Raw genomic sequence first — 24,961 nt, 5'->3', positions numbered from 1 at the left:
AATTAATTGGCCTAACACACTTGTGTGCTGATGCAGAATGATCTCATCTAAATCTGACAGTTGTTGTTTTTCACCCTTAGGGGATTGGCACTGATTACGAGAGCGTATGAAATGCTCACACTCACGGTGAACGGCTCTCTGTATTCCCACGTCTTACTCAGCTAATCTAACAGATTTGAATTGGAAGGGGAAAACATAGATTTTACTCAGCAAATCAGCTCCATTTTGAGCCTCGTCTTAAAAAATAATAAATCATCTGGCATGATCGATGAAATGTATTCATTTATTGGATACGTTTCCATGCAGATATATGCTATTCGTATTCAAATATTATTACCAACATCTGATTTGATTATTTTCCTTTTCAGATTATTTTCAATTCAGAGTAAACTACCTAGTCATTGTAGAAAATGTGTTCATGACTCATCCATATACGAGGGGTGATTAATACGTTCCTGATCTAAGGTAGAAGGAGATGACTTATAGAGATGTTGTTAAATGCTCATGCAGTTCACTTTGAGTGATTATGCAGAAGGTTGTAGTTAATCACTTTTGTGGTATTACTGTTTAAAACATCTCCTTTCACTTTAGGGCAAAAACCTATCAATCCCTCCATGTCCAAATCTACAGTCAGATTTATATAAAAGCACAAAAGGGCATTTCCTGAGTCTGTATGTCTGTTTGATTTCTTCCTGAATGTTTGTATGTCTGTTAGCCCTTAGTGTGATGGTCCATTGATCACTATGAGGTATATTTTGAGTCTCTGTTTGATCACTGTTAGGTATCTTTGGGTTCCGACTGGTTCCCGTCAGAAGGTTTTGCCGGTGAAAGGAATCTTGATGGTGTGCTTCAGTGCCAGGGTGCCATCCACCTGTTCGGCGGGCAGGAGAGTGTGCCACTGGGCCATGGGCCTGCGCGGGTTGGACAGCATGTCTGCCCAGTGCCGCAGCTGGTTGCCCGTGGCATCACAGCCCAGGAAGATCTTCCCGATGGCATCATTCCTGCTGACGTTGTCATGGTCCCACACGGAAATCACCAACCGGACCCTCTGCAAGGTGAGAGGGAACACAGCGGAGGAGGAGATGGAAATGTTTTTTTTTTAACATTCTTCTTCTAACTGATGATTTTTAGGATTTCTGATGAAAATGAAAACCAAGCCCAACTGACCTGAATCTGGTCAAATGAAACGTCGAATGTAAAAGACTCATTGAAATAAGGATTAAGTGTTTTCTTTTTCACAGATGTTTTCTTTTTCTTCCATTTTTTCCTGTCCAATATCAACTGAATTTTCACATACGGATCTGGAAGAACAAAAACAAGAACAGTGAAACATCGAGATGTTGGGAAAGTCGGTTCAGAACATATGAGTTTGACCTTAATCTTTATGCTATATCTATATTTATCTTATATATATCTTTATATTTAACATACACACACGGAACATCACATACCAGAAGATCCTCCTTGATCCATTTTTTTCAAATTCTTTGCTTCAAGAATGTCAACAGTGAGCTTACTGGCCGTTGGCACATAACGCAGCGACAGACAGATGTCTCCTAGATTCTCTTGCTATAACAGAGAGATGAGGAACCAAGAAAATTGATGCTAAAATTAAAACATTCGATTATTAATTAATGGTTTTTCAAACACAAACTCAGTTTGATCCTTAGCAATGGAATTGCTTGTCTTGAAATGGCGCAAAACATGATCATGAAAATATTCTGCGGGGAGGCGAAGGTATGTCCATAATGATCACGCAATACAAGCTATGAGGCAAACCAAACCACACAAATCTCTGGCGTCCCACCTCAAACTTGGAGGCCTCAGTCAGATCACGCCACTCCTCGATGACATGGTTCCAGTCCACTGAAGACAGCTGTAATCTGAGTTCACCAATGACATCATGTTTGGAGAATCGATTGAAATCATACACTTGCATCACCAGCGTAGACTCGCTCAATTCAGCTTGGCTTATCTAGAGAATAAAGCAGAACACATTAAGGACTAAATAAAGTAGTATATAAAAGTATAATAAAGTGCTCTAATACAGAAACACAACATTAAGAGGTGCAGTGTGTGGTTGTTGGTAAATTACATTTTTTTAAAGTTGTGATTATAATTGCACTGTATCTTCCAAAAGCACAAATACTAGACTATGTTACTTAGTATGCGTATGAATAGTAAGCTCTTATGCATTTCTAATGACACCTTTTGCATTTGGTGCCTTTTAAGGACCAGGAAAGAGAAACCAAAAACGGGAAAGAACACCTATAGTATAGTTTTGAGGTATAATCTTTTCACTTTTTTTACTTCTGCATTTCAAGAACAAAAAGAGTACTACATACGTATTTCAAAAATACAATAATGCTGATACTGCATGGTGCACATCATGTTTGTTTCATTGAAAAAGTTATTTTCTTTACAGGCTTATATGTATATATGTATATATATATATATATATATATATATACACATGCATATATGCATATAATTTGATGAGGAGTTTTACCTGAAACTTGAATTGCTCGTTAAACACAGGTTGCAGGGTTTTTCGAAAGACCTTGGTCTCATACGTCTTGGACTTGCTGGGCAGAAGATACATTTTCACGTAAGGGTCAGAGGTTCCCCCAAGGTCCATGGCCTTCAGAGCAGCAGCCTGTTTTACACCTACTGTCAACTATGGGAAGAGGGGAAAGGGGAGTTGGTTTGGCTCTTTTAACAAAGATACAATGATGATTTCTGGAAAGTAAATATCGGATTACAAAACTGCATCTTAGCAACGGCCTCTTCAATTCAAAATGATGTTTACTGGCATCTACAAGTCCAAAGTACGTATAGCCAGCCACTATAGTCATTCTTTGTGGATAATGCAGGGGTAACTCCTGCGCCAAACATAGGTATGTAAGCGCTGGATGTGACGGAGATGCAAACATGTGTGATCCCAAGCCTGACCTCAGATGTGGGTGCACTGTACTCCAGTGAGTACAAGAGCCTTCCCCTGGGTTTGTCTCCTGAGCCATAGTCCGCGTCATCCGTGTCAGGCTGGACCTGAGGGCCAGAGGACATAGTGTGAACCAAACAAATCAACCAATCATGTAGAGCTCAGACATACACCCTCAAGGAGGTGTGTGCATGGTTGTTTCCCAGCTTAAACCTGAAAGATGCTGGCTTTTGATTCTCTCACAGGAATAGTTAGAAGAGCAGTCTTGCATAGCCAGATGTATATTATTAAATATATCTAGAGACATATACTGTATATAGTGTATATTAACATATGTGTCTGGACTGGAGACAACCATGGTGAAATGTGGGTGAAAGCCAAAAAGCATTTGCATACATATGCCTTCTATAAGTACTGGCGGGGTTGAGGAGTAACAAGTTATATGTAACAGAGTTACATAATTAAATTAAATGTAATTGTAATCCATTACAGTTACTGAGAAAAAAGATGTAATGAGATTACAGCTACTATTCAAAATGTTGGTGATTACAAAGGGGTTACATCTGAATCTATTCTTTTCAGTGAAAAGCTTTAAAGCTCATATGTACAAATATTCTTTTCAGTAAAAAGCTTTAAAGCTCATATGTACAAATATTCTTTTCAGTAAAAAGCTTTAAAGCTCATATGTACAAATATTCTTTCTGTTTGTCTTTGCATCTTTTCGCCATCTAGACAGGCTCCATTCATTTGGCAGTATGCACTCAAATTTGGAGCGTTGTTTTTGATTGGTTCTCTTGAATTTGCCCTGCCTCTTGTCTGCCAATCAAAACGTAATCAAATGTAATGAAATGCAATGTTACATTACATGACTTACAGTAATTGAAATAGTTGTATTACTTTTAAACAAGGTAACTAGTGATCTGTAACCTATTCAATTTCAAAAAGTAACCTTCCCAGCTTGAGTACTAAAAATGTAGGAGTGGGTCTTAAAGGAATAAAAACTGTTTCCGTAGTCTTGTTAGCGTTTGTTTTCAAGGCACTTCGAGCCAAATGAGTTGTCTCCATATTGTGAACTCGCGTCGCATAGAGCTGAGATCTTGTCTGGCCCTGTGAGACTAATGAGTTGTCTCCATCTTGTGAACTCGCGTCGCATAGAGCTGAGATCTTGTCTGGCCCTGTGAGACTACTCACGAGAGCCGTGGTGGTGGAGCCGTTCAGGCCCTTTAGGTGGATCTGCTGGTCTGGATTCTTCTTCTTCTTTTTCTTCCTGCAGCAGCACTTCACACATATACACAGCAAACAGATCAGCACCACCAGGAGAATGAGAGCCAAAATGGCGTAGATGGCCCATCTTGGCACTATGGGGGAAAGAACAAAATGAACGGAGGAAGAATGAACGGGGGAAAGACATATTGAGATTGAACCGTCCTGAGCCGCAGGCTGAGCTGGATAGTCTTGGCCCAGCACTGTGATACTCATCTCAAGCATGAAGCACGAGCACAGCCAAGAGGATTAAGGGGATATAAACTTGTAACAAGTGAAAATTGAGAGGTAAGGAATGTGCACTTGGAGTGGAATTAGATATGGCCCCATGGAACAGGTGCTTCGGCAGCACTCGGCCTGGCACAGAAGGGGGTTGGGATACTGAAAGAGAGGAGGAGGGGGAGGAGAAGGCAAGCATGTCGGTTTGAGCCTAGGGCTGAAGGAGGAGCAGTATGGGGTCCGTGACGGAGGAAGAGGGTGACCTTGTGGAGGGGGGGGGGGGGGGAAGACCTACTCACAGGGGATTTTGTCCAGCAGCCCGTTGATAAAGCCAGGGCCAGTGGTGGCAGTGACAGTGCTGTTGGTGACAGGGACGGGTGTCACAGGGCTGTTATTGACATGGGCGGGTGTCACAGTGCTGTTAGTGACATGGATGGGGTTCACAGGGCTGTTAGTGTTTGCCTGGGAGCGTGCTACTGGTGGTTTGTTAGACATGATCAGATGACAGATGGGTCGGAATGACCAGACCTGGAGGTTAGAGATCAAAGCAAAGACATTACACATGCACGCAAACACACACACGCAAACTGAAGGATAGGCAATGATGGTGATTTGAGAACTCCCATGCACCAAGAGATAGAGTAACAGCGCTCTCTGTTGGTCAGAGTAAGTATTGCGCCTATTGCTCTCTCCATGGCATCCTGAAACACCAGTGGACTAAGAGAAATAATATAGATGTACGGCTTAATAGAACAGTTTGGGCCTTTTGAAACTTAGGCCTTCGCCTTTGTTAGGTGGATCAAGACGGAGAAAAAATTCATTATTAATGATTCATAAATAAAATTAACTTGCCCAGCTTTTAGCTGAATAATTAAACTGAACATTTTCTTCAGAATTATTCTCATACAGTTAAAAAAAAACATCAAACACTGCACACACACATGTCCTATAAGCATCGTTCCAGAGTTGCCATGGCAAAGAGCTGATATTTAGCCACCACCTAAGTTAAACAACTGCAGGCGGTGTTGACAGCTATGGTAGCTGCCCATTAAACAAAGCTATGCGTCATTCAGGAGAGATAACATTCTTCTCCAGTGAAATACAGAAGCATACATGGAAACATATATGGACCTATGGATTCATCAATATCCTGACATGACTACATTTTGACAGTAACTGTTACACATAAAGTCAGAGTGAAAACTGTGAATGAATTCTAAAAAACACCATGTTCAAATCCAAATGCTAGCACAACAAGGCATCAGTATTATACACAGGGGGAGGGTAATGTGAGGATAAACACACATCAGGCTCCCTTTTTAGAACAAATATTTTAGACTAAGATTTAATCAAATTCTTTCCAGCTGTGGTACACATGCCAATTATGTGATACGGCACGTGAAGCATATTAACGGAGAGGAACAACAATAGATAAATTAAAATGAAAATGAAATATTTAAGCTTAAGTTATCTACACAACAGAAAGATTGTGAATAAAGCTTTAAGACTCACTTCTTCAGTTCCAGCTATGGTCTGATCTTGTGATTCAGATTTGCTTCAGACTGGAAATATGTTTTGCTCTTGTATCCGTACTACATGGAGGTACACAGAGGAACTGCTAATGAAGGAAGGAAGTTCCTGCCCACGGAGAGTGGCTGGAATAGCCAGTGAAGGAATCTATAAAAGTACTATTTGTTCTGTGGAGCGAGACTGAGAAATGTAGATCAGTGAGGTCAAACGGATATTTCTTGTCATTTAAATTTCCAGGTAGGAAAGGACATTTTAATGGCATTAATGGCTTTAATGGCAACTGACTTTGTCAAGCCAATTCCATTCAATTTTTTCTCAGAGTTAACATTTAACAGCAAAAAGATGTAAGTAAATGATGTGATGAACTTCAGATGAAAGTCATTGTTATGAAAAACAGTCAATACTTTACAAAGACTTGAAATGTTCTATAGCAGGAATTTAATCTGTAGAATTTGCAACCAAATTTAAAATGGCTCAACTCAAACTTTGATTTTTTTTTTTAGCAAAGGGGTGCCCTAATGTAAACACACGGGAGTGACAGCCTCTTGTCTATTCTGGTAATGTAGTGGTCCTGTGCCTAAATGAACTGACAAATACCAAAGCTCGTCATCCTGTCGGTGACTGTGGTAGCTACCATATCAACCAACAGGAAGACAGCCTCTGATATTTACCCATGACAAATATATTTAGTCATTAATAAACAGAAAACACTGATAAACCTGTTACCCTACTGCCACTGTTTCTCTTCTGTTACATGGTTTTGTAGACCATTAATATCATAATAATATTTAGTTCTGACAGCACTGAGATATAACCAAAGTCTGCCTGTATCTGTCTTCATTGCTGTTTAAACACAAAAAACAAGAACACATGGTTTATAAATAGGAAGCAACACTGAAAACGTACCTTACTGTTTGGCGGCCAGGTTTAGCTTGCCTTCCTTGTTGGTTGAAGTGTATTAGAGGAACAGAGGCGGCTGTTGAGACAACTCATTGGGACCCTCCACCGGCAGGACATTCCACACGTGGAGGAGCAGTGGACAGTAACATCCACACTATCTGAGACAGCCACCTTACTGGAGCAGTCTGAAACACTGAACCACTCGCTACCGCTGCCACACCTCTTTAATACACAGTTTCACCTGTTTGTGTGTGTGTGTGTGTGTGTGTGTGTGTGTGTGTGTGTGTGTGTGTGTGTGTGTGTGTGTGTGTCATTATAACAGGAACCAAAGGAACGATTTAACATAAAATCTGAATATGGACAGTACACGCAACAAAAAAGCACATTTGTACAGTTATACAATACAGACACAGAATGGGGCCAAATATTAACAGTATGACAGGGCAGGCAGAAAGGGACACTAGACACTAGGCTCCACATCATTTAAAAATAATATATATACATATTTACCGTAATATACATAATGCCTAATTAAATCAAAGTGAGACAAAGACAAGAGACATTACTGACAGTTCCAGTGGGCCTCAATCCCTCTCAGTTTGACATTACTGTCCTGATCACAAACGGCTCCTTATCTCCTGTTTTTCATTTATGTGAGCGAGGGTGTGTCAACAGTGAGTTTCCAAATAGCTACAAAAAGAAATGTAAGCATCTACTGGTAGGAGAGAAAACATTTATTTGATGTCACAACCTGCTTGTTTTACTACTCCGATGCAGAGGGTGGCAGCTACTGTTAAACTAACACAGAGTTGGCAAGTCTGAAGAGAGAAAGAAGCAACGTCCAGACAAGGAGAGATTGAGGGGTAGGCAAAACGCGAACTTCACAGCATCATTTGTATTTGCAAGTCAGACCATATGTGCATACTACGTTTCATTGAGGGGGTGATAGCTGTTATTCGGCCAGTGGTGTGGTATAGGCAACTGCCTCTTGGAAAAAATCATTAACTTTTCTTCAAGTTGACGAATCCTGATAGTATCAATGGAAAACAATATGCTATGCTTACGTTAGTAGCTGTACCAAATGTGATATAGCTACATCTAGGATAGCCTAATCGAAAACATGATATTTCACCTGACGAAGTTGACAGTGTATGCTGTAACCCTGGCCCATCCTCTCCGACACACAACAAACCTCAGTGGAAAGTTTTTGTCCACATAATTTGCCTAACGCGTATAGTCTGCTCTAACGAAGATTTACTTATGCTTTTGCACACATTACTGTAAAACATTTGTTCATTTAAGTTATTGCGAGTTAAGATTAACTGAATATTTTTTTCGTTTAACAGATTTTATTATTTTTTCCGCCAGCCATAATTGTTCACAACTTCCGCGTTTAAGTACGCAGTATGGAATCAAACATTATAATCAACACTGACGTGGTACAGGTGGGAGTCTGCATCGCTGACATTCCGTCAATTTTCTCTTAAAAACTATTTACAGAACTTGACCAACCACAAATTGCTAATGGTTCTATTGTCGTGTTTTGCTCTTACAGATGTCGGCTAGTGCTATTGTAATTGCAGTTTCGTGCCATGGAATTTTTGATCTGAATTCGGACACACCCACCGAGTCGGATACGTTACCGAAGGGTGTCGCTTTCTCTTTTATTAAGGTAAAACACTCCTCAGCACCTTTTAATTCCATTTCCCAAAGCGACTGCTAATGTTGATTATCTCTCATCGTCCGTAGGCTATTCAGGCCATCAATGAAAAACTGGCGGCCAAGAATTCCCATGATCCTTTATTTGATTTGATTTTGGTGGCCAATGATTTACAAGGGAATCAGTCTAAGGTAGTCAGTAGCACAAAGCATTACGGTAATAAACATTATTGATCAAGTCACACACCCATATTTATCTGAACCTACAAGAATCAGTTGATTTTTTTAAACACACGTTGTAAATGCAATGCTATGCTATTCCACAGGTCTTCAGATAAGTAGATTTTGCTTCTGCACCAGTGAAGATTTCACACAAAGCCTTCAGGCCACTAATGTAAACCTTTACCTGTCCATGGAAACCAGTGATGTCGGCAAGGCCTTGCAAGAAGGTAGCTGTCACATCCATTCATTACCATATGACTATCGATATATTCAGTGAATGGCTTTGGGCACTGCCCTCCACTTTATAATACTTAAAGGCCAACAGAAAACAAAACGTCTATGTGGCCCTTTCAGAACACCCAAATATAGTGGTCTTATCGTGCGTTTGAATGGTGTGCTTTCTGTTTCCAATGTGGTCGGGCTGGTGAGCAGGAGTCCCAGCCGCGCTGCTGTGCCCCCAGACCCGGCCCCAGTTGGAGGGGGATGAGGAGCAGGTGGCGAGCCCACTTACAGTCCTCCTGTCTGGGGACGTGATGGGTCTGCCTGAGGAGAAACTGCTCGAGGCAGGCTTCAGCCAGCCCCAGCTTCAGATCTTCAGAGCTGCTAAGGTATGGAGGACTAGTCAGTGGAGGAGAAAGGTCTTTCCAAACATGTAAGAACTATAGGCATTATCACCAACACAAGAGTTCCTGTTTAATCATTTTTTTTTCTGAGAAGGTGTGTTGATAACCAACTCCCCCATCTCATCCCTTGTGCTTGTTTTTCTTTTTGCTGTTCTATTATTTTTGCCTGCATGCAAAGGCCTCCATGGCAGATTTTGCTGCAGTGATTGGGGAGATGAGGAGACATTTTGGCAGGGAAGACAGCCCTCTTCGCGTGACGCTGATGAGTGTTCTGGGCTCCAGGGATGAATGGGCCAGCGCCCTGCTGACAGCACGGGGCTGGGGTCTGGAGGTGGATGAGGCCTACTGTTTGGCTGGTGCCTCCCGTGAGCCAGTCCTGAAGTGCATTCAACCTCACATCCTGTGCTATGATGGACTGTACAATGTGACAGAGGTACCAGCATTGTCCTGAAGATGGAAAATGACTTGCTGGGAGGCTGTGAATCTTTTGTTATTCATTGAGTAGAGATTGTGCAAGCAATTTATTTCAAACTATTAAAATGGTGCCAAATTAAAGCATTATGATCATAAGCATTATGATTATAATTTCCAATTCTGACTTCCTAAAGATTAGGGGAATGGTTTAATGTTACTGTACATTTTCTTTTCTTTGCAAAAAAAGCCATTATTCTCAAACATTTACAGGTGTGCTGTGGTTGAGAAGTGAACCAATGTCTTTATTTTAAAATAACTGAGCAACTACATAAATAAAAAGAAACAACAGAATAATCAAACGATAAAATCTTTGGCTGTCACACTTGAGTATTTGAGTATCCCCAAACAACACAGTGAAATAGAAGAGTCTTTTTAAGCTTAGTTTTAAATGTATGTTTAGCTTAAGAAATAAAGTAGAAAAGAAAAAAAAAAATCACCTCCATTCCTTGTACATATACTGCACATATTTTATGAGGAAGCCAACATGAAAGAGCGCTAGACAAATGGCATAGCAAATACACAAAAGTGGTTTAACCATGCAGTAACAGAATACTCGCCAATGCCAAATAAGACATACTGATAATACATAAAAATGCATTGGTGACGCAACACACACCCACTCAATGAAGCGATGGTAGACACACAACAAGTGCAATACTCAAAACAATTGTTGCACTGGTTTTTACATTCTGCCATGATTTACAATATGCAGAGCAGTGGCTGATCTTAGATTCACGACATGTAAGTCACGACTCACAGCTTAGATTCATGACATGTAAGACAGAGTACTAAATTCTGGAATAAAATGTGTATCAGGCTAATTATTCTTTAACAGAAGTAATACGGAAGAGGTTCGGAATCTTGCTTTGTTTTCCCAAATCAATGGTAGACACTCTTCAATAATCTCAAAATGACATCTGTGTAACACTGGTTGGATTTCCATTAACATATAAGGCACTGAATGTGTGTTGTTTGTCTGATTAACAGAACCTAAAATATTTCTAATTCCACTGCAAAACACACGAAAACAGCAAACCAATCACACATTGTTTATTGCTGTTAATATGCAACTATGCAGTTAGATATGGCTTACGAGATATACACATTAACACTTGTTTTCTTGTTCTTTGGCCTGATTTCATTAAGGAAACATATATACTGTATATATATAAGAAGTAGAACATCTACACAGTCATATCCTTTTTGAAGGTAAATTGGAAAATAATCTCTTCTAGGAACTGCTTATTCTGTTCACTCAGCTGCATTATTATTAGTCTACATTGATGCAGTATCAGAACTCAGAACTGTTTAGATGTTTTGAAATACCTATTAACAATTCAGTTCTTCCCGATTGTAAAATAGGTTTATCACAGGTACTACAAAAACTCCACAGTTCCATACTGGTATTCCAAGTGAGCTTCTCCATGCTTTGAAGGTCTCGGTAAGAAATATAGTTGAGAAAAGTGGATAGGCAAGAAAAACATAGAAAGACCCCTTTGCAATAACGTGACCTCAGGGAAATGTGCTCCTCTCCATCTCTACCTATCCAGCTGTGGTAATGCCACACAATGTGCTGAATGTGCATAAATGAATGTAAACAGCCCAGAGAACAACTTTCAGTTAAAGAACGATGAGATGCCCTCATCAACATCACTCTCCAAACTGAGCATGTGCTAAACACAGAACCCTACAAACTACAAAAGGCTGGACTGTGATAATCGTAGCATTCCTATGAACCCCATTACCTCCGCCTAATGAAAGGCCACTGAGAGGATTGAGTCTTTTGTGGTATTGGGATGCTGGCTTGCATCTTTGAGGGGACTGTAGGGGGTGGCTGCTTCCTTTAGCCCTCACACATAGATGCCCTCTGGGTTTAACGCTGACCTCAGACCACTCTGCAGCACCCGCAAGTGCCCTGGAATGGGGTGGGCTACACCGGGACGTTTCAGGGAACCAGACAAGGCAGCAAAATCTGAGGGTAGAGAGAGAGAGAGACAGACCAGTGAAGATATCAGTCATGAATTCAAATCTGTTCTAATACTTTCTGTGATAAAAAAATAAATAAAAAATGACTCAGTACATACAACTCCATGACCAACCACTGGGTGTCAGTCTGGAGCAAAGAGGGGATGCAACTGCTGTTGGGAAGTTGCTTAAACAACAATGACATCATCTGATATAAAACATATTTCCTGCCAGACCATTAGAAGTCAACGATCAAAAGCACCAGAGAACCTTCCCGACGTGATGACTATGTTTGGGTTTACACTGGGGGCAGTTATGACTACCATATTTCAGGAAACAGACCTAACACTGCCTATAGTATCTGAACAGTTAAAAGCTTCATTCGGTATGGAATGAAGCCTATTGCTGTTTATCCCATGGGGACATGCAGAGGGTCAACAATTCAATATCTCAATCAGTCGAGCCAGATCTCTTCCTGCTTTGAACAGGACACTTTTCCTTCTTCCCTTCCTCTCTTTCTTTCTATCTCGCTAAGTTGCCCTTATCCCCCTTTCATGTCTCCTAAAGTCAATCAGAGTAAGTGCTCTGTGTCTCTGATGAGGACCAGTGAGGTGAATGACCGTTTCCTGGCAGCCGTTGCCAGAGAGACCAGAAGTGACACGGGAGGAGGCATAACACATGTTGCGCTTTGGCGGACAAGCTAACTCACGCTCAGCGGTGAGCCAGTGGGAGGGTTGGCAGGAAAGAACAGCTCTCTTGATCCAAACCGACGGATTGAGCAGACTTCCTGTAGGTGTGTGTGAGTCAGTGTGTATGTGGGCTGCGCTTAGCTTAACATAGCATCACATCCATTTAGAATTATATCATTTGTCATTTGTGTTCTTATTGTCCCAAAAACGACAATGGCAGGAACTTTTTCATGAGAAGCAAGGCGGCTGTAGTCAATAACGTTTTTGAAGAACCAGAGCCACGAAGCCGTTTTAGTAAGACAATTGGTGTAAAAACACCGTCCTGTCCCACGGGTGTTCTGACATGACTCTAGGACTGTCCTAGGCTCTGACCTTCTGTTTCAAAACAGGCCAGCTATAATAACAGATCAGGAACCCTCCAAAGACACAGCCAAGTGACTGCAGGAGGTGGACTCCCATGATGGTCATGCCTCGTGTATGTTAGCAGGTATGCATAATGAGAGAGTGTCTAGCCTTTACGTACCTACTCATGTGCATGCATACGGCATGTAATTATGCATAGTAAGCAAGCGGCGTGGTGTTCGTTATACCTGTGCTCTCTGTAGCCTGGCCGCCCTCCTCCTCCTCCTCCTCCTCACCGGGCTCGACGGGCAGCACCGTGACCTTGGTGCCGGTTTGCTGGATGAACTGCTGTAGGTTGACCTGCCTGAGCTCCTTGGTCAGCTGCTCCAACTCGTGCTGTTTCTCCTGTGCAGGCAGGAGACAGGAGACGGAGTGATGAGTGTGAGCTCAAGAAGGTGAGAGGAGGCTTTGGGAGGGGTGGTAGGTCACATGAATGTTGGAGTTTAAAATGATTCATTTCCCATCTCCTTGATGAGACACCGTGCTTCAGAATTTCCCTTTTACTGGTGAGGTGTTTATATTTTTGCTGTCTGGTGTGTGTGTTTGTTGGGACATGTATGTTTAGATCTATGTGTAAGCACACATAATCTGTGTGTATGTGCAAGTGTGTAAGTATAATGTTTTGTGAGTATGTACGCATATGTTTTGCTGTGTGTGTGTGTGTGTGTGTGTGTGTGTGTGTGTGTGTGTGTGTGTGTGTGTGTGTGTGTGTGTGTGTGTGTGTGTGTGTGTGTGTGTGTGTTTGTGCGAGAGAGCGGGTGCGTTCCTCACCTGCAGCCTTTTCCCACACTGGCCCAGTGAGCGCTCCAGAGCTCTGCAGCTGCTCTCCATCTGGACGGTGTGCTGGGTCTGGACCTTCAGCTCGAGAGCCACGCGCTGCAGACGCGCCAGCAGCTCCTCCTCACTCACCTGCTCGGGTGGGGCACAAACAATAACGTTATTTTCTTTTTTTTTCTCTGTTTGTGCAGAATCATTCCACAGCTCCCAAACTTCGATCGATTTTAGGTGTTAAGAGTCAACTGGAGTTGTTTTTAGACTGAACACAAACAGAAAGTGACAGGTTGAAAAAGGGTTCTCACATGCCATAGCTTTTCACTTCTAACCAAGCAAAAGCCATTTCCATTTGAGGATTTTAAAGCACTTAATCTATCAACTTTAGCAATGAAAGGAGAACGGCATGCAGGGGCAACTACAACCCAAATACGATCTTCTTTAATGAGATACTGACTGCTAAATGTTAGCAATTAAATGTGCCTGTGACCTTGAACAACATTTGGCTATTCAAAGAGTCAGTATATTCAGGCCCTACCATTGTTTATAGACTGACAATGATAGTTCGAAGACAAGGTTCTTAAGAAGGACGATCTGTTGAGTACCTTGAGTAAGAATGTAGAACATTTGGGCAATGCCAATGCTTAGAATTGCCAATGTTAGAATTCCAAAGCCATTCTGATACATTCAAAGAGGGAGATAAGCTCTCGGTGCTTGGCCTGTGCGCCTGTGCTCTCACAAATATCCCTGTCTCCCCTTATCTTACCAATTTTGTGATTTTATGTTGTTTGTTTAGACTTTTGAATACGAATAGGTATGGCAGTCACCTAGTCTTCATTCTGAGGGTAACTAGTAAGTAATCATCGTTTGGAAATTCTACACAATGGTTTCTTGATAAAGGCTGATAAAACCTTTGGAAGATACACAGGAATATGAACAGAAAAATTGATGGATTGTTTGATTGATTTATGTATTCTCATACAATTGATTCATTTATAAAAAATTGAACACTACATTTTATTTCTCATTTTCATCTGTCTCGGTGAGTTAGCTCTACGATGGCAGCGGATATCAGAAGTCTTCTATCATATCATTCTACATTAGTTAAAAGTTCAAGGTACTAAGCAGTCACTAAACATTGGCACTGAGCATTAGTAATTGCAGTGTTTATTGTGAGTCTCCCACACCTGCTGGATCTCTTTCTGCTCCATCTGAACCCTCTCAGCCTCCAGCCCTGCCTCCATGCCCTGCTGCCGTGTCAGCCGCTGCTTCAGCTTGTCCTCGCAGTCCCGCACACGTCCCCGCATCTCCTGCAGCCTCTCGTCCAGCTGCCGCTCGCTCTCCCGCTCGATATCCAGCTCGCTCATCCAGAACTCCTCCTCCGCCATCTCCACCTCGTTCCTGCGCAGACGCTTGTCCAGGCATGTGATCTCCTCCGCCACCGCTGCCATAACTGCAGCATCGCAACCACCACCGCACTCTCCTCTCTCCTTGAAAGTCCTAAGCTCCACGTTGTAGGCCTCTACCCTGTGACTGAGGACCCCCAACTTCTCCCCCTGCAGACGGATCAGTCGGGTCAGGTCCTCCTCACGGGTCCCTGAAAGATGCATCAAGGTGGGCATGTGTCCATTGCTCAACGTGACAGCCTGGCATTTTGGCTCAACCTCGCCGCCGCCCAGCCGCCCCCCGCTCAGGATGTCTCGGAGGCTCCGTGGGGCCCCTCCGAAGGTGAGCGACTTGCGTCTGGGTTCCCGGCGCCGCAGCGAGAGGCTGCCCTGCGGCCGGAACTTGGCCATGGGTGGGAGGCTCTGTCTGTGGGGGCCACGCTCAGGCAGCCTGGAGCACGGGCCTTCTGACGGGGGCCTCTCGGTCAGAGTGGGCCCCGTGCGGTGCAGGATGAGCTGCACGTCGCCTGCATACTGGCCCCAGGTGTTCAGCGAGGCCACGGGGCTCTCGTGTGGGGCCAGGAAGCGCTCCGAGTCCCGCCATTTCTCAATCAGAGTGTACCTCCCAGTGCGCCCTACGAAGAGGATGCACAAGTTAAGGTTATGCTCTTTGGGGGAAGCTTTCTTCCTTTACATAAAACTGATTCATGCTATAGATCATTCCGAATGAAAGGAAATTAGCTCCATAGTCTATATGCCTCTAGCCTCTAATATCTCATCTGTGGCCTGGTTTTGTGGTTAAGATGTATTTTTAAGTGTAATTAAGATAGATCAGGACATCTAAGGAACAGGAAGCCATTTTGTAGGCCAAGGAGGCCATATAGTTGAAACACTGCAGGCTATAGAGTTTTGGAGGATTTAAAGCCTAAAGGACTGATGTTTTAAAGCCCTATTATGCTCCATTCTTCCTTCTTCTTCTCTTCTCAATGCTGAAAGGTTTGAAAGATAACATTCCCATAAAGATCGGTAAGTAAGTGTCGGCTTTTGAAATAGCAACAGGGTGTCTCAGCGTGACTGCCTTCCTGAGTTAGAGGATGAGTCAGATTTTCCATCTCAGCTTGAGCTCGCGGCTCCGCTGTTTCTCTCCCTTTGAGCAGCGGAGGGGTACATAATCGTATTTGGACCAGAACCACCATTTCAGTGCAGCTAAACTTTCTCCCTGATCTTATAGCCGACCGCAGACTCTGTGCATGATGACGGCTTTCCACTACTATTACGGTCTCACATTTGGAATTTGGCTTGACAGAGAACCTTGCTTGGCCAAAACACATCATCTGCACAGTAACTGAATCAAGTACCAGAGTTAATATTATTTATGTTGTAAGAAAATTCAACTTGTTTTTAAAGACGAATAGTACCTTCCAATATGCAAACACCAGAAACTAGCCTCAAACAATGCACTTGAATTGTGATCAAAGGTATGGTTAATGTTCTAAGGCTCTACCACTAACAAAAGCCTTGAGCGATTTAATAAAAAAAGAAAACAGTGAGATAACCCAACAACAACAGCAACAATAACAACCACAGCAGTAGTAATTCATGTCATCCATACAGTACCTATAGCTTGGGCCAGGGCAATAACCACCTCCTGGCAGGTAGTTGCCTCGGTGACACCACAGACAACACGCTGGACGCCATCCACCCAGACTTTGAGCTCCATCCTGGGTCAGCGCCTGTGGGTCTTCCCCCCTCATTCCCCCATGATTTCAGTCAAGGCCTCAGGGCTGTGCCAACAGCCCTCCACCTTTCTCCTTCCTCAGCCTTCCTCTGGTCAGCAATGGGAACAAGACCAGGGACGTGCCCGCAGCAGCAGCAACTGTTAGTGAAGAGGAGTCATAGACGGTCATGAGCAAACACATTACTCATACATCACATCCTGCAGCGGTGTCTGTGGCTTGATCCTATCTATCAAACACATAACATCTCATATACTACTACAAGTTCTGGGCAATGAACAATGCGGAGGGATCTTTTTTCACAATCCCCTTTATATGTCTGATTGTGTTTTGAAGTTTGCTTCAGTTGCTACAAATGGTTGCTATGGCACTCATGTTCGACGGAGCTTGAACTAGAGAGAAAAACAACCCTGTGCAAAACAATAGTGAAGACCTCATCTGTCCTCCTGCAACACAAGGGCTTTATTGTGCATTACCCACCTTCCCAATCAGGAAGTCTTTTTAAAAAAGGAAACAACCTCAGCAGTCTTAACAACAGACCTCTGTATGCTTTCAGCTCTACAGACTTCCTTCCTCACATTTCCTCCAGGATTTAATCACAACAATGTAGAGACCTTCTTGAAAGAGAGCATACACTTCCCTGCTTTCATCAGTTTCACTCTGCCGAGGTGAAAAGAAAAACTAAAATACAAAAGCTACAGTGGCTTTCAAACACGCACAGCTCTAAAAACCTGTCTCTATTTAAAGGGGAAGTAAAGGGAGAGGAGAATAGGTGCAAACAGTTGGCTGAGGTGGGCAAGGCCTGCTGGAAGACCTGGGACCAGCTGGACCCGGCCATATTGTCCCTCCCACCTCTGCGAATAGGAACATTTTTAGGGGGCAGCCTGACTGCCAGCGGGGGTGCGTGAGCCAAGTTTCCTCCTCTGTGCCGAGCGTGGACAGGCCCTCGGGCACAGGGGGAGGATGCAGGTGAAGGAAGAGCTGTTGACAGAGGATCTGGGATGTCTAAAAGTGGCCTTGCTCTCGGGGAAAGGACAGTGTCAGGATTGGTTAATTCAAGGAAAGTTTAACGAGTTCGTTGTTTTTCAACAATATGCACTTCACAGAAGAGAGAGCGAGAGAGGGTTTTTTCTCGAAAAGTGTTTACCTAAGAGAGTTAATTACAGCAAGTGTGATTAAAACTGCACAGCACAGTGGGGTTAACGTGTATATAAAGACCTCATAAAACAGCCAGTGTTGGCAGTCTTGGATTCATTAAGAAATACAAGGTTGTAAGGAATGATTTAATATTTCAAAAACATCTGATTTGTTTAACTTTTAATGGACAAGCCAAGAATACTTGAAATCAAAATGGCAATCTATATCTATGTAATTCACTAACTCTCTATTGCTATTGAAGTTGTAGTTTGTTTCTGACATCAATAAAACTCTGCAAAAGCAAGCATGCACAACTGAAAGTGAGATCAGTTAGGTATGCATAAACCTCTGGAACACCAACAACAGCACTGCAGGCACTGACAAAACCTTGCTAGCTTGCTAAATAGCACATATACCTCTGTGCAGGTCTGTTTATATGTCCTTCACATGGCCATAGACCTTCAACAAAACTAGTTGTAAAGGTAAATTCCTGCAAAGTATTGCTTTAAGGTAAACCTTGACTGCAAACAAAATGATAACACCGCTCATTATAGTCACAGTGAATGAAAAACAACGTTGGAAACATATGGTGGTTTTTTTAAGTTCTGAGGCCTTTTGGCATTCAGAGGCAAAAATGTTTGGTTGGTTTAGTAGAACTGACGGCTATGAAGCAAATCTAGTGTTCTGACTCCTTCAGAAAGCAGAAGGCAGCAAAGCAGGACCTCCTCCTCACTTTGTTTATGCTTTCCATCTCTGTTCCTGGATTTCATGGTGGAGAGAGCTGCTGTCCTGTGCTGTCCCTCATTAAAACACACTGCCCTTAAATGGAACTGGCCAGAAGCAGAACGGAGGATGGCTGAGAGTCACACCAACAGGATTATGGGAATTACTTTGCACAGAGCGACCATTTCAGTCGACCTTTTTCCACGGTTAAAACAAAGATCCCAGTGGCCCAATGAATTCTGACATGTATGTACAAAGAGGAGTGGTGTGTGTGTGTGTGTGTGTGAGTGAGAGAGAGAAAGTGTGTGTGTGAGTGAGAGAGAGTAAGAAAGTGTGTGTGTGTGTGTGTGTGTGTGTGTGTGTGTGTGTGTGTGTGTGTGTCTGTCTGTGGTTACTGAGGCCCACTGCAATGCTTGTACTATAAATCACACTTAGGAACGGAGAGTTTAGGGGCGCTCAGTCCACTCAATCCAAGTAAGCCACGGTCATTGCAGTCCGTCTCTTAAACAGAGCTGTGAGTGCGAGGCTGAAAACACATCTGAATGACATGCCATCTCATCTAATCTTTCTCCGACAGTCCACACATCAAAACATTTCATATGATATGACATGGCATAAGAGCACACATTTTGGTTCAAGTGCAGCGTCTCGTGCCAGACATCACTAGATGACCTTGAGCTAGTATAAACAGCCTTTCCTTCCAAGCTCTCTTTCATGCATGTTAACCATGTATGAACACTGATTACACAACCACAAGGTCATTTACAGCCTGCAAATATGATCTACCTGACAGTCATACTGGTCTGTTTTACTTACTTATGTAGTATGTGATGTTTTACGCGGAGACAATAACCAAAAATGTAAAGACCGGATGTAATTAAATGATAATAGCAACAACAAAAAAAGACTTTACAGCAGGATGTTTGAAAATTCAGTCCAATACTACAATACAGTTACTACTTGGGATATGATCAGAATTCATAATTATTCGTCACCATGTTGTCTTTCCATAATGGGCCTTTTAAGTGAATGTAGCCTAGTTTCTCGAAGCCAGACAAATATTACAATTTACATCTTAAACACAATTTACATCTAATCAACATATAGGTGGATCTGACTAGTGTTTCTTCCAAACCAACCAGACTCACTGCAGACAAAGTGGACACAGGCATCCTCCGGAGTTCATCCATTCCTGCACATGGGTGGTCTTGTCCTGATGACAATATGGTCCACGGTGAAACAGGAACGGTCGTAGCCTTTAGTGTTTCTTCACACCTTAGCATTGCACTGGCTGATGAACAGATGTCTCTGACTTGGGTGTCCTCCACTAGCAGCTATTACAAAACCTATTTATAAACACTCTGCTGTGTTTCCCTGCACAAAATGGCTCCTCTTCCAGAATTAAAAAATGTCCACCCTATAAAATCTTGCTTTTAATCTGAAAAGGGCCATTTCCAGCCAACAGCCAAATGTGTGGTAATCAAAGTCTTTGTACTTGCACATGCATTTGTAATATGCTTTACAGCTGGATTCACTCTCTGCGTAGAAGAGTAGTGATGGTTTGATTTATCCTGACACATACATCACTAACCCTCTGGCTCCAATACACGTCTCAGTCAGAGAACGCACACCCCACACCCCAAATCTAAAAGAGTCCCTCACTACCTGTCAGAGGTGTGAGAAATCTGCTCATAGGGGGTGCGGAGAGAGGATCTGCTCCCACAGCTAGCAGCCCGAGGCAGCCGGCAGCACCCCAGAGCTCTGGCATGCATCGCACAGCCTCTGATCACTGCAGCAAAACAACTAACCATATGCTCCTTCAGGCTGCCCTCGGCCGCTCAATGTGTTGGCACACAGTCAGCGTAAGGATATCCCGGCCTCTAGTTTATCACTCCGTGCATAGAACAGAAACAGAATTATTCACTTAAATACTTATTCTATATCTTTATGGTACAGGGGCCTTTAAGCGGCAAAGTAAGAGACAGGGCATCTTGCGAGCACATTCTTAAGTGGCACTGCTGCAATAAAGAAGCAGAGGCCAAAAAACAAGCAACCAGGCCAACACACCATTTGGGCTCTGAGATGGGGGAAGCAGCATGGTAATATAGTCACAGAGACAAACACTGCATCAACACAGTCCTGAATTACTTTACCCATGAATAGCTTGCATTACCTCCCTTTCCTATCAGAATAAACACACCTTTGTTTTCTTTCAAACAGCAGGGCGCCATTCAAGGAAGGGGTTTAGGGCAGAGGGGAGGGTTGGGGTGCTGTTAAAAAAACAGGAATCCTATGGAGGAGAACCAATCAAAACCCAATCCCAGTGTAAACACTCCCCTCCAATGCAAACGGATGCCTATCCATCTCAAATATATATATATATATATATTTATATATGATATGCTATAATAGCTTTGTTTTTTGCAATGTTTCCAAATCTATTTTCAGACAGACATTAATTCCAATTGCCCTTTCCCGCTGGGCTACATACAATTACCAGCCTTTTATGCACTGCGCTGTAATTGGTTGCAGACATCTCACAAAATGGATCCATACACACAAAGAAAAAGGCTCTGATTTTAGGGTTGTGGTACCCCCTTCCCCCCCCCCCCCCAGAGCTGAGCTCCTCTGTAGTTTCATGAGGCTCCGTGATGAAGTGCAATCCAAATCCCGCCTTAAGCTCCATGCGTAGCGGCTCACATTTATTGACTTTTGGACACCTGGATTTTTTTAATGGCTCACAACATGTTGACTACTGGACTGTGCATTAACTGTTGGAGAGGCTATGGTGTACAGAGTAAAAGTGTGTTCATAATAAGCGAACGCTCGTGAACAAATCGAGGCTGAATGCCAACTTTTTCAATGGTTCATCCTGAATGTTGTGCCTGTTTGTTTGGCCCTGCATTCGGCATCATTACATTACCTTGTCACCAAAGATTTTCATTTCAGCCTAACACTTAAATATTACGGGAGAAATACTAACCAAGGCGTGAGGTGTGACAAAGGAGACATTATGTCCCCAGATTGCAGAGACAAAAAATGGACCCTACACTACTATCCTTAAGCTTTTTTAATGAACATCTGACCACTACACTGTAGCCCTGGTTCCTAACTTCAAGTTTTCACTGAAGAAAGGCTGTATGAGAAAGGAAAGTTCTAGAGTGATGTGGCATAAACATCACCCCTCTGACCCCTATGAGGTGACTACAGAAGTGCACGTGTGACTTAGCATAGCTAGACACAGTCAGTGCATTTTGCTCAGCTTACATTTATTTTGAGCTGGCAGTGCTTCATTGGGAAGAGTTTCCATCCATGTCTTTGGTAATGGGGGCTGACCTGTACAAAATTGAAAGTGACTGAAAGAGCCTTTAACTAATTACCAAAGTCAAGTGCCACAATGTTAGCCCTGAACTTCTAGGCTGCATTTTTGGATTATATGAGCTACTCACCACTGATCGATGATTGGTGAACCCCAATCAGTGCCCTTTAGGAACAGTCCAGCCATATGCTAAGCCTTTTAGCCTTTATGAAAGTATTGCACACACCATATTTTCCTTTAAGAAGCCATGGATGAACAAATATTCTATGTACATTATTACCCAGTAATATGACATTTTAAATGGCAGATTTTCCAAAAATGTGACCTCCAGATCAGTGGTGTAAGAGAAATGAGGAGGGATTGATTTCTGGGATCGAGGCAGCTAACCTGCTGGACAGGCTGTTTTGACCATCTTTGCATATTTATATTCTTGTGCGATGTTGAGTTGATGGAAGTTCTCTACCAACTGTAAGCCCCAATTTCGCTTCAGGAACAGCGTCATCTTATCAAATCAAAGGCAGAGAAGAAAAGGAGAAGGACCTGGAGAGATAAGTCCCTACAACTTGACAGAGCAGATCATATCTGGATATAGAAGGGGTGGGTTTCATTGTCAGTCAAGGATGTTAACAAACATGCAGAAACTAGCCTATCTATCAGCATGTGCCTTGATCCTGCACCAAATAAACTGACAACAGTAAAGGACCGCATTCCTGCCCTGTGTGAAAGCCATGAGCCAGAACAGAGATAAGGGAATTCACAGTCATTGGACTAATCTTTGGTGCCTGACTTCATGGGAAATATGAAGAGATGTAGATCATGGCCAGTCTTAAAGCCCAACACGCAGCAATTACATCAACTTTGTAAGAAGTTCAAAAGTGTGCTGTATGATTACAGTATATTTACCATATGGAGTAAAGGGCAGAGAGATGGGGAACAAGATAGTAAATATAATTATGTAATAAATATCTATAGATATAACTGCCAAATGTATTACTGGCCTTTATTGGTAGTATTGATATCAAGGTGTTGCAAATAAGTGAATCCTTCAGCCAACTGTGAATGTTTCAGGCAAAATAGGCAGCTTTGCTTTAGTACCAGAAAACATGACCCTGGTAGTCAGGTGAGGGAAAACTCACATCTGCTTCATGTTCCAATCGGGCAGAGGCTGTAGCCGAGGGCCCAAGGCAGAATACAAGACCTCCCTCATACAGCTACAACACCTAGGATGCTGTACTGGAGGGAGAGGGAGAAGTGCTCTGCATAGCTGAAGCTCTGCGGTGAATCCTTGTCCTTTATCTCCAAAAGCATCCCTCTATTCATGTTGAGGTTTTGAAATATGTTTCTAACACCCAGCAGGGATCGAGGTTGTTTCTCTTTCACGAAGCTGAAACTGTTCCATGTATTCACTTGTGTGTGTTTAATATAAAGTTAAAGGCTGTGATTGATGGGGGATACGTTCCTCAGGGAGCAGGCAGTAACCCAGAAGAGAAATGCAACTGTGCACAGAATAGTGCATCTCAATATCACAAAGAACTTTCTTCACCTTCCTAAGAGGTTCTTTCGGTGTACCTATTTAGATCACATGCAGACTGGGGGAGACGACAGAGCTGCCTTGGCCCCCGTTGACCTCTTCTCTCTCCTTATGGATTCCCTCATTGGCAGAGATGTTTTAATAAACTCTGGAGTCCCCTCCCAGAGTCAGGAGGTCAGTAATGGCAGAATGGCTAACATCTGGACAGTACATTTGACAAGGAATAATACCGCCTTTGTTCTCTTGCCATGGCTGGGAGATGCAGACTGACTTTGAAGTGCCAGCCTCCAGCAGGGCAAGAGTAGTATCCTACAACACACTGATATGCCCAAGTGACATCGAAATTCACCATAAATAGTGAGTATTAGGTTACTGTTCATGAACTGTCCTGCCTATCAAAACCATATAAACAATTCGGCAGTGGAATATGAGAGACTGGGTCCAATGGGTTCTTATTTTCTTTTTCATTCAGTCAGTTAACAGTTTTTCTGCAGACATAGGGCAAAGCGTTTTCTAGATGAAAAAAAAAATAGTAACACTGCAATGACCTTTAGAAACACAACCAGTTCTTTGTAAAAAAAAAAGAAATGTTTTTAATATTTGCACTATTTCTCTGATCCTTCTATTCAGTCGTGAAATCATCACGAGACGTGATCATCATACATCATGAAAGTTGATTAGTTAGAGCGATTGTTTCGTAAACTTGTAAGCTTATTTCATCATCAAACTCAACAGCGCTTAGTGTTATTATGAAGAAAATGTTTATATTGGCTAAAGCGCACACAGTCTCCATCACTGAACAGACTAACTTCTTTCCTAAGATGGCAAAGTTTTCAGCGAAAATTTCTTTACACTAGTCACCACATAGCTGCCTCCGGAGTTCTTTGGAAACACTTCTACATTTCACTAATGGGCAAAACACATGCTTTAATGTAGCCTGTGTTATTTCAGCCACTAAAATAAGAGATATGATCTTACCTTTGTTTCTCCTCAGAAGACGAAAACAACCAGTCCCGTTTAACGTTGATCTCGATTTAGCCCAAATCAGATCGTGTAGTCGACTATTAGGCTGTATGCAAATTCCCTCATGACGACTGGCAATATGAACCAGAGGACATTCCAGCGTCTGTCCGGAGCATATGACAGACGACTTTTACGCGAGTGAAGTTTTTGCCCGTCGCAACTCAAAGGGATGCAGTTCCACAATCAGCCAAGCAGCGGAAAAAGCTGTCCTCTCATTTCGACGGTCTTAACAGGGACACCGCAAGGCATTATGGACTATTTTAAAGCTGTAATGTACCCCTCAAGGCGTCTGCCCAGTGCCCACAGAATGTATTTTACATCTGAAACATCAAAGACGGAGGGTGCGTGTTTGTGGGCCTGAGGTCAGAAAGAGATATAAGGCAGCAACAGTGTGCCAGTTATTCAGAAAATATTCATCACCTATCAGAAGTTTTTTGATCCATTCCAAC

General features: G+C 42.7%; 3 protein-coding genes across 8 annotated transcripts; 1 reads left to right on the top strand and 2 right to left on the bottom strand.

Moving 5' to 3' along the window:
• Positions 1-666: 666 nt before the first annotated feature.
• syt8 (synaptotagmin VIII) lies at positions 667-6,300 on the bottom strand. Of its 3 annotated transcripts, XM_012827735.3 has the most exons (9): positions 5,936-6,300; positions 4,723-4,951; positions 4,133-4,299; positions 2,953-3,048; positions 2,510-2,677; positions 1,808-1,975; positions 1,452-1,569; positions 1,168-1,301; positions 667-1,048 (listed from the first exon to the last, which is right to left on the bottom strand). In XM_012827735.3, exons 2-9 carry the CDS (start codon positions 4,916-4,918, stop codon positions 809-811), a joined length of 1,287 nt encoding a protein of 428 aa, XP_012683189.2. In that variant the 5' UTR covers positions 4,919-4,951; positions 5,936-6,300; the 3' UTR covers positions 667-808. The 3 variants fall into 3 exon arrangements, with proteins under 3 accessions (XP_012683189.2, XP_031421261.1, XP_042563330.1); XM_031565401.2 differs by lacking the exon at positions 4,723-4,951 and having other exon boundaries at positions 5,936-6,295; XM_042707396.1 differs by lacking the exon at positions 5,936-6,300 and having other exon boundaries at positions 4,723-5,425.
• A 1,311-nt stretch (positions 6,301-7,611) lies between these two features.
• Positions 7,612-9,912, top strand: LOC105900438 (cytosolic 5'-nucleotidase 1A). Of its 4 annotated transcripts, none has more exons than XM_031565404.1 (7): positions 7,612-7,716; positions 8,200-8,298; positions 8,409-8,525; positions 8,603-8,729; positions 8,839-8,961; positions 9,167-9,342; positions 9,640-9,731. In XM_031565404.1, exons 2-7 carry the CDS (start codon positions 8,260-8,262, stop codon positions 9,643-9,645), a joined length of 588 nt encoding a protein of 195 aa, XP_031421264.1. In that variant the 5' UTR covers positions 7,612-7,716; positions 8,200-8,259; the 3' UTR covers positions 9,646-9,731. The 4 variants fall into 4 exon arrangements, with proteins under 4 accessions (XP_031421264.1, XP_031421262.1, XP_012683206.2 ...); XM_031565402.2 differs by having other exon boundaries at positions 7,613-7,716; positions 9,536-9,912; XM_012827752.3 differs by having other exon boundaries at positions 7,618-7,716; positions 8,222-8,298; positions 9,536-9,912.
• Positions 9,913-10,052: 140 nt separating this feature from the next.
• Positions 10,053-24,728, bottom strand: LOC105900437 (ras association domain-containing protein 8). Its single transcript, XM_012827751.3, has 6 exons — positions 24,468-24,728; positions 16,661-16,919; positions 14,846-15,678; positions 13,659-13,796; positions 13,076-13,232; positions 10,053-11,803 (listed from the first exon to the last, which is right to left on the bottom strand). The coding sequence occupies exons 2-6, from the start codon at positions 16,761-16,763 to the stop codon at positions 11,682-11,684; spliced, it is 1,353 nt and encodes a 450-aa protein (XP_012683205.2). The 5' UTR covers positions 16,764-16,919; positions 24,468-24,728; the 3' UTR covers positions 10,053-11,681.
• Positions 24,729-24,961: the final 233 nt, after the last annotated feature.

Source organism: Clupea harengus, chromosome 3 (assembly GCF_900700415.2).
Source record: "Clupea harengus chromosome 3, Ch_v2.0.2, whole genome shotgun sequence".
Taxonomy (NCBI): Eukaryota; Metazoa; Chordata; class Actinopteri; order Clupeiformes; family Clupeidae; genus Clupea; species Clupea harengus.
This window is presented reverse-complemented; position numbering and strand designations above follow the sequence as displayed.